We start from the raw sequence: 9,342 nt of genomic DNA, 5'->3' as shown, positions 1-9,342 counted from the left end.
GGGGCAGCTGGCAAAAGACTAGTCAAGTGCAGTAGTGAGAAGGGGGGAAAGAGTAGAACAAGGAGTTCAATCTGTAACTGACTGTGAACAATCAATTGAGATAACTCACTACCTTCGGACCAGCCAACTGAGCCTTCCGCTGCTGAAACTAATTAAAGCCCAAACATTTTTACGTTTTTAGCTTATGGTGACATTTCAAATAATAGTGTGTCTTAGTCTATATTTACAATATTTATGCTCCTTGCTCTTCAGGCATTCCCCAGAGTTCCTAGTTATCCATAGGTGAGATAAACGTATTTAACAGCAAGAAGAAGGTGCTGATTCTCGCTGAGCATCCTGGGAAAGAGACATGCAAATTTAGCACGCGTCACCAGGGAGGCTCTCGGGTCCAGTGGCTCAGCAGCCAGAGTCCAGGAGCGCAGGGGCGACATCTCTAGTGCCAGAGAGGCAAAGCTCTAAAAGACCCAAAGCTCACCCGCATGCAAAGAATAGGAAATGGACAGGGCAGTCCTTGGGCAGCTGGGTGCTCGCCTTCCATTCGTTCCTGGCGAACGAAGGCCCTTCCTCCTGCAGCGCGTAGCCCCGACAGCAGGGGTGCAGCGAAGGCGTGCAGTGCCCCTGGGGGGCTAGAATCTTCAGGCCCCGACAGAATGCCCCAGGCCCCCACCCCCTGCCCCCAAATGGCGGGAAAGCAGAATCTCAGACTGTCCGACTCCTCCTGGTGCCTGGGACCGTACCTGGTGCACCGCGGGTGCTCAACAAACGTCTGCAGAGAAGGAAGCATGAGACTGAGGGACTGAGGGAACGAATCCCCAGAAAACTGGACATAGATAAGTGTCCTGGTTGTCAAGAGAGAGGGAAAATGAGAGTCAGCGTTTCACAAATTACCACCACTAAACTGATGTTGCTGTCTAGCAAAATTCCAGAATGGATTAAGAATGAAACAGATATACGTTGGAGCTACCTTTGAAATTAATGAAAAAGTTGCACACCAAAAAATAAGTTAATTTCTTTTGTTTTTAATAGCACAGCTTGATTGTACTAAATTTCTTACATCTCCTCAGGGTGTCCATCAATAATACATGGATGGGTAAAGAAAATCATGATACAGATGTACAATGGAAGATTATTCATCATAAAAAGGAATGAAGGTCTGATACATGCAACTGTGTGGTTGACCCTTGAAAACGTTACGGTAAGTGAAAGAAGCCAGGCACAAAAGTTATATATTAAATGGTTCAATTTATGGGGAATGTCAAAATAGGACAATCCATAGAAATAGAGCAAAGGTTCGTGATTGAAAGGGCCTAGAGGGGGTGGTTGCTTATGTGTATGGGCTTCCTTCAGAGGCAATAAAATGTTTTAGAAGTAGTTAGAAGTGATGGGTGCACAACCTTGAAAATGTACTAAATGACTCTGAATTGTACACCAAAATGGTTAATTTTTTAAAAATTGGCAAAGACCACCTTAATTTCTTTTTCAAAAATGCTATTACTATCTGTTGATTTGGTCTTCATGGAAATCTTGTGGAGGGAGTAGGATTGGCAATTTTTTTTTTCTAGGTTTATGGTTGAGAAAAATGAGGCTGCAGATTTGCCCAGTTGAGAAGCTAAGTGGTGGCAGCTCAGATCACACTACGGTCTCTTGGTCTCAAACAACAGGTCCCTGATTCCAGGACCAGCCTAGTTTCTCACAACCACCTGGCATTCCTTTGCCCTGTCCTGCTGGCTCAGTGCCCTCCTCAGGAGATACTGTGGCTCTGCGGACAGCCAGGCAGAGGAGGCCAAGGGAACTTTGAGGTCATCTGCAGAGGTCCTCCTCCCTTGAGCCACAGTGAGCCCTGTGGTGCTGCAAGGCTGGACTGATCCTTTCCAGGTGTGGACCAGGTAGGATCCCTGCAGAGGGCAGAGCCCGGTGGGTGACACAGATTTGCTTCTTACTGTTATCTGAAGATGACAATGGAGGTGCTTTGTTGAAAACCACTACACACTTTCCCAGCGTCCTCTGGAGTCTGGCTGGTGTCTCAAGTCACCTGGTTCGACAAAGTCAGGGTGCAAGCAGACTGGAAAGGTTTGGAAGTACAAGAGTGACCCAGCACTGGCCCCTCCTGTGTCGTGGATTGCTCAACCTCCTCATTCATATGTTACCGCCCTGGATCATAGGAAATAGAGGGCCAAAGAGCACAAAAACCTGGGAAGATGGCATTTAAAACAGGTCCAAGGAAGTCAGGGTTTTTCCCATGATGCACTTGAACATCCATCTGGAGATTTGGAGGGAAATCCAGTGAACTGCTTCTGTTTAAGCCCCTCATGCCTTTGAATTGCAAAAATAAAACTAATTAACAATAAAAGATACTAAAATAAAAAGACCCCCAGGGCTTCCACAGTTCCATCAAGGAAATGAGGGATCTCTCACCTCTGCACCAGTCTGTCAGGAGCCCCACTGCATGGGGCCACTCTTGCTCAAACTCTGTCCTGTACCATCAGAATTGAGATGCTGGCACCTGCTTGGTTGTGGGTTGTTTTTTTTTTTTTTTTGGTACCGGGAATTGAACTCAGGGGCACCTGACCACTGAATCACATCCCCAGTCTTATTTTATATTTTATTTAGAGTCAGGGTCTCACTGAGTTGCTTAGTGCCTAATTTTTGCTGAGGCTGGCTCTGAACTCACGATCCTCCTGCCCAGGGACACAGAAGCCCGCACCCCATCCCTCCCTGAAGAGCTCAGTCCATGGCTTGGTAGCCTTCTTTTTAATCCCTCAGTACACATAGGGTCCTGGCACTCCTTCCCCGCTGCCCCACCAAGGTGCTGCTGGCCACTCTGGTGGCCTTGGCAAGTGTGCTAATGGCATTCTCAAGGTACCTTTCCGATGTTCCCTGGATACAGTCCACTACTTCATTTCAACCACTTGCGAAGTCACAAGGGAGAACTTAAAACCTGTAAAACAGCCCTGCTCCGCTTCTCTGGACTTGGAATGGAGTTAGCCTGTCCTGTCACCTCATGCTATGGCCCCGGCTTCCGGGATGTCTCCCACACAGATTTCACCCTCCCTTTTAAGGAGCCCGCCTCTGTCCCCACCTCTGTTTTCCTCACAAACAGAGCCTCATGGGACCAAAGAGAAGGACCACAGGTGCCAGCTGGGCCCCTGGAGAGGTCTAAGGGATATCACTCTCGTCACCAGCCTGGCCCTGGTTGGGCATCTTTTTTCTAAACTGCCTTTAGAATCTGGTAGCCATGAGCTGGTAGCATCAGGAGCTTGAACTGGAGGTAGCAAGGGGTCAAGCAGAGTCTATACCCTAAACTAATTCAGCAATAAAAGGGAAAGCCTCAGAATCTCAAGATTTCTCTCTCTTTGTAGGTTATTTATTTTCAGTGCTGGGGATTGAACACAGGGCCTTTTGCATACTAGGCAAGAGCTCTGCCATTGAGCTACACCCCAGCCCTCTTTGCAGTTTTGAATTCAGTAGTTTCTCTCTTATCTGCAGTTTTAGTCACCTCTAATCAACTGAAATCTGAAAATATCAAATGGAAAATTCCAGAAATAAACACTTTTAACTTGCATGCTATTTTGAGTAGCATAAAATCTCATGCTGTCCCACTCCAGCCTCACCCAGGTCATGGCGTATCCACACTGATACACTACTTGCCCATTGGTCACTCAGTTGCCCTGTTGACTGGCATGGTTACCACAGTGCTAGGTTCAAGTAACCCCCATTTCACCTCACTCCATCACAAAGGCATTTTACCATCCCATGTCATCAAGAAGGATAAATATACTATATTTTGAAAGACTACATTCATATAGGTTATAGTATGTTGTTATAATTGTTCTATTTCATCATTAGTTGTTTCTTTTACTGTGTGTAATTTGTAAATTTTATTAATAGTCATGTACATGTAGGAAAAAAAACAGTACACTCTAGGGTTCATTACTATCCAGTTTCAGGCATCCACTGGGGGTTAGAACATGTCCCACAAGAATGAGGGGGAGCTGCCAGAGTTGGAAGTCCTGTGCTTCAGGCAAGCCCATCTCTCCTCCAGGACTATCTTTAAAAGGAGAGTTGGAAGCATCAAGGCTTTAGAAGGAACAGGAGATCCAGGGGAGTGTGGGCAGCTGACTCTGCCCCAGGAGACTCCTGTAGCTCCTATTTAATTCAGTCTTGTGAACAAAAGACAATTACAAAGAAAATGGCCACCTAGGAGGAGGCAGGGGTCTCTGTGGGGTGTTCCTAGGGAACAGAAAGGGCTTGACCAGGACAGGTCCACTGGGCACTGTGTTGAGGTGACCAAGAGATGGAGCCTCTCTGCCTGACCAGGCAGCCATTCCTGTGTTCAGATGTGATTGAAGCAGCCCAGGTCCTCAGGAAGCCATCAAATGACCTGACAGTCACCAAATTCCAAGGCCAGGCAGAACTCTCCAGCTCTCTAAGGGAAGGCCTCAACTGCTAAGGCTTTGCCACTCACGGGGCATCCTCTCCTTGGTTTGTTCCTTGTGATCAAACAGCACTGGGGGCAGGAGGGGGGGAGTGTGGATTTGGCTGAGGTCAGAAGTTTCCAGCTGAATGCAGTCCTTAAATGCCTTCTCTCTGGACCATATAGTGTGTTTTGTTTTTTTGGTGGTGCTGGGGATTGAACCCGTGGCCTTGTCCATGGGACAAGCACTCTACCAACTGAGCTACATCCCCAGCCCTGGACAACATAGTATTGATAAAACAATTTGAATTGATCTGGTGTTTGTAATCTGGTTGACATCCATAAAAATGCCTGATTTTTCTTGAAAAATCAGATGTGACCACAGGCCCAGATTCCCACAGGCAGCACTGCCTCCTCTAGGGGGCACGTGGGACCTCAGGTGCCCCCTGGTCACCAGCACTTCCTTTTGTTTTTCCTTGTTACCTTTTCTGTTACTCTGGCCTTGAAGGTCTCTTAAGTCTCGAGGCAGCCTCAACTATCTCTGCTCTCCAAGTAGGAGGCTTCTGCAGCAAGAGGGGAGAGGGAGAATTCAAAGGCCTCCATTTTCCACCTAAGAGGAGCCCACAGTGTATTTTTATACATATGAGAAAACTCTGAGGCGAGCCTGAGTCCCACTTGATCCCTTCTCCAGGCGCAGTCGCCACTTCCTCTGGCCTGTTCCTCCCCCCCTCCAGCCTCTTGGTAACCTAAGACCTGAACACCCTGAACTGGGGAGCCAAGCTCATTTTGTTTTGTGCACAGCCAGTGGGGAGGAGAGGACGAGTCCGGACTCCCCAAGGACCTGCAGTCTTGGCAGTGATCCATTTAAAGGTGTTCAGTGACCATGTGCCCAGCACAAGGGGTCCTCCTGCCTCTCCCCTTTCTTCCCAGTTCTGTCTGGTGCAGTTAGCACAATGTGAGTGCCGCTGCTTTACCTTACATCCCTTAAAACAGATTCAGAGTTCCTCTTTGAAATAAGACCCAATCACTTACTTCTTAGAGATCCCTCTCTTAGTATGCCACGAGGATGAAATTTCAACATGAGCTTTGCTGAGGACATTTACACCACAATATCTGCCACACATTTAGGGAGATGCGGTCCTGGGGGGAATCAATTTCTCTGCCCTCTTCCATTTCTCCAGGGTGAAGGGAGCAAGACCTGTTTGCCTGCATTTCAGGGGCCACATGTGGGGGTGTCTGGGAGTGGGCCCCGAACCGAGGCTGTGGGATGACTCAGTAGGCCAGGGCTGGCATCAGGAATCTGCCTTTTATACACCTCTATGTACCTTGTGTCTGCAGTGCTAGGTCAGTGGCCAAGGCTGGCCCCTCAGAGCAGGCAGGAGACGGCAGTGAGCAGCTGCAGCAGGGGGAAGCCTTCAGATGCGGCAGTGCAGGGCTCTGTGGGGCTTCAGGTTGCAGCCTGATGTTCTGTGCCTCAGTGCTCTCCAAGCAAGGGATTCACTTCACTAACTCGGCACATACTAGGTTATAATAAAACCATTTACAAGAGGAATTGTGCCTTCTTTGACTGGAACTCCAAGCCTGGGACCCAGCAGCTTCCATGTGACCGTGAGCCAGCTCCACCCATGGGTACCACATAACCAGGACCACGCGAAGCCCCATGCACATGTATCTACTTCAGCTTTACAAATATTCTGTGAAGGTTGTAGCTTTATTTCACAGATGGGAAAATAAACTCAGAGAAGCCTAATTCACATAGCTCAACAACCAGCGGGGATTAAGGCTTTGGTAAACAACTGATGCCCTGTCCCTCATACCCAGTAGGCACCCAACTGATTCATGTTGAAAGTTTCGTAATTAAATAACAAACCACCTCAACTCAAGGCAGGCTTATCAGATCCACTCACCTAACCTCAGTATCGGATCAGCCTCAGAATCCTAGAGATCCTGCCCCCTCGGCCCTGGTAGTCTGCCTATGCCTACAACACTGATTTACTCCTGTTTCTAGAATATAGTGCATATGTGACTCTCCTGGGATCTTCTACACAGACTGGTTCAGTAGGACCAGCTGGCCTGAAATGCTGCATTTCTGAAAACCAACTGGTCATCTGAAGTGGAGGTCCAGGACTTAGCCCTGTTTTCTGCCTGGCTCCAGCCAATCATTGCTGAGTTTCAGATTAAGCCATGTCAGAAAGGCCCCCAGCCCTCAGCTGAGCAGAGGCCACCTCCTGCTGGCACAAGTTGGGGGCCCTGCAAGGGCAGGAGCCACTCTGCTCCCCTGGGACAGTGCCGAGTGACTTTCCCTCCAAGGACAGGTCTCTGGGCACTCACTTCTGTGCCAGTACTACAACCCTGAGGAGGCCCAGCCCAGAGCAAAGCGGGGCAGCAGGCTCATGGCTCTGGAGACCTGGACAGTCTCCACGCCCATCCACATGCCCAGTCTGCCTCAGCCAAACAACTGAGCAACAGACAACTTGAAAAAGCCCAGCTTCCTGTGAGACCTGCCTCCTGCCCCGGCCCTCCACCTGCCATCAGCCCAGTGACTGCTCAGAGAGGTGCCTCTCTAGTTTCTGTCAAAGTCAGAAGGTAAGCACCAGGGTGGAGAGGGGAGAGAGTGGGGAGATGGAGAGTCTCCCTAGGCCTGAGAGCACCCTCTCCTTTCCCAGCCCCCACTCAGCTATGCAGGGCCACCTCCTTGTCCTGTCACTCCCCAGCATGACAATCTGCCACTGCTCACCTATTTTAAGCAACGAACCCTCTTGCCCTAGGTCAGGGTGGCCCCCTTGGGGTTTGAGGGTCAGGTGAGATAACATGTACTCGGCTGGACAGCCCATCCACCAGGTGCAGGCTCCATCAAACCATTCAACCCTACTGCTTGCAGAACAGAGAAGATATTTTCTAACAGAGTTATTCAAGTTAATTTTTAGTGATTTTTTAATCCCATTATGCAACCCAACCCCATTTCTCCTTTGATCCTGGCGACTGGACCCAGAGGTGCTTTACACTGCACTATATCCCCAGCACCTCTGTCCCCGGCCTTTTAAAATTTTCTATTTTGAAACACAGTCTCACAGAGTTACCCAGACTGGCCTTAAACTTGCCATCCTACTGCCTCAGCCTCCTGAGTTGCTGGGATCACAGGTGTGTGCCACCTGACTATATCCTACTTTTTCTACGACCTCAAAGTGTCTTGTGTCCGGGGACACTTCTGCTCCATCAGAGGGTCTGAGCTGGGGATGGGGCCATGATCCTCCACCCGTGGCCCAGGCTGTGACAGGCGGTGGGACAGTAGGACGGCGATGTCCGTACAGTCCGAGGTGACCCTTGCTGGACTGCAGGCTGCTCGGAGGTCAGGCTGGAACATCGTTCTGGGCAAGTGCTTGGTGATAGCACTCACTTCTGTGCCAACACAGGAAGAAAACTAAAACACACCAACAGTCACATCTTAAACTAACAATTCCTCAAACATGAAAAAGGCAAGCTCGACATGACTTGGCAGTTTTTTGAATCTTTAAATTAAAAAAGAAAACATTCTCACAGAGATTCAACTTATCTGCTTCGAGAAAATGTTAAAGTAAAAAGAAAAGAAAAAAAAAAAATCAGACCCCAAATGATAAAAATAGATGTATCCTCCATAGAAATCTGGCCTAAGCTACTGCATTCATGGCTATTCAGTATTCTGAGCACGAGGTGACATATCAAAGTATAAAAAATAAAAAAAAGAAAAAGTTGAGATACCACCATTACATTGATGGCCTTGGCCTCAAGGCTTACTCGGTGGCCACTGGCCACTACAGTGTCTGGCTCCTCCCACCCTCTGCAGACTTCCAGCCTTCAAAGGTCTTCCTTGGTCCTGCTCCATTTTGTGGTATGTTTGTCTATAAATTTGCTTAAATGTTCCAGGTCTCGGTTTCCACCCTCAAATTTAATTGGGTTCTTTTTGTCCTTTCCAGGAGCAAAGTAGATGGTGGGGAAGCCATCCACCTTGTAGCGGTCACTGGCGATGTCATTGGAGGTGGCGTCCATTTTGGCGATGACCAGGTTCTTCTGGTTCTTGTACTTCTTGGCCAGGCTAGTGTAGACAGGCTCCAGCTGCTTGCAATGCCCACACCAGGGCGCGTAGAACTCGATGAGCACATCCTTCGAGGGGTCCATCACGATGCTGTCGAAGGTCTTCCCAACAACCACCCTGACAGGCCCCTTGTTGTTCTTGGGCACCGGCTGGGATTTGATGACGGGCTTTAGTTTCCCTGCCAAGGAAAGCCAAGCCGGGGAGAAGGCGTCAGTGCTGAAGGACCCTGGACCCAGCAGCCAGGCAGCTCAGTGAGCAGGAAAGGGTGAATACTGCTGGTGGTAAGTCACACTACTAGGGACAGGAGGACCTAACCCCCAAACCTGACTGACGCCAGCAATGGGCACTGCTATAGTTAACACGTATCTCTTATTCTCCTAGTCCCAGAAAAAGCCAGTGAAGGTGCATGTCCACCCGACCCCAGGCCTAATGGGCCACCAGGCCTCATCCATTAAGACTATCCAGAGATGCTGCCCAGTGCAGAGGAGCTACAGAGCACTGGCACTGAGGACCTGAAAGCCACGCAGGGAGCAGTATGGAGAAAGTGGACAGGTTCCCTGGTGAGCCACCATCCTGTGGCTGGGATTGGGCAACTCACTCAACATATCAATCAAGAACATCGTTTAGACTTCAAATTAGGTTTTCCACACACATGAAACTTATTCCTAAATCCAAAAGCTTATTTTAAAGAATTTCTAGAGGGGCTGGGGTTGTGGCTCAGTGGTAGAGCGCTCACCTAGCATGTGCGAGGCCCTGGGTTCAATCCTCAGCACCACATATAAATAAATTAATTAAATAAAGATATTGTGTCCAACTATAACTAAAAAATAAATATTAAAAAAAAAAAAAAAAAAAA

At 48.7% G+C, this 9,342-nt stretch overlaps 1 protein-coding gene across 2 annotated transcripts in view; it reads right to left on the bottom strand.

Moving 5' to 3' along the window:
* Window positions 1–6,106: 6,106 nt before the first annotated feature.
* Pdia4 (protein disulfide isomerase family A member 4) overlaps window positions 6,107–9,342 on the bottom strand; it is a 21,515-nt gene continuing 18,279 nt past the window's right edge. For both annotated transcript variants that reach the window (XM_048786757.1, XM_015493726.2), the window contains exon 10: window positions 6,107–8,664. In XM_048786757.1, the coding sequence (XP_048642714.1) occupies window positions 8,249–8,664 (416 nt within the window). In that variant the 3' untranslated portion in view covers window positions 6,107–8,248. The remainder of the gene's footprint in view (window positions 8,665–9,342) is intronic.

The sequence above is a fragment of the Marmota marmota genome, unplaced genomic scaffold (assembly GCF_001458135.2).
Source record: "Marmota marmota marmota unplaced genomic scaffold, marMar, whole genome shotgun sequence".
NCBI lineage: Eukaryota > Metazoa > Chordata > Mammalia > Rodentia > Sciuridae > Marmota > Marmota marmota.
Note: the sequence above shows the minus strand (reverse complement) of the source record. Positions and strands in the feature narration are given on the sequence as shown.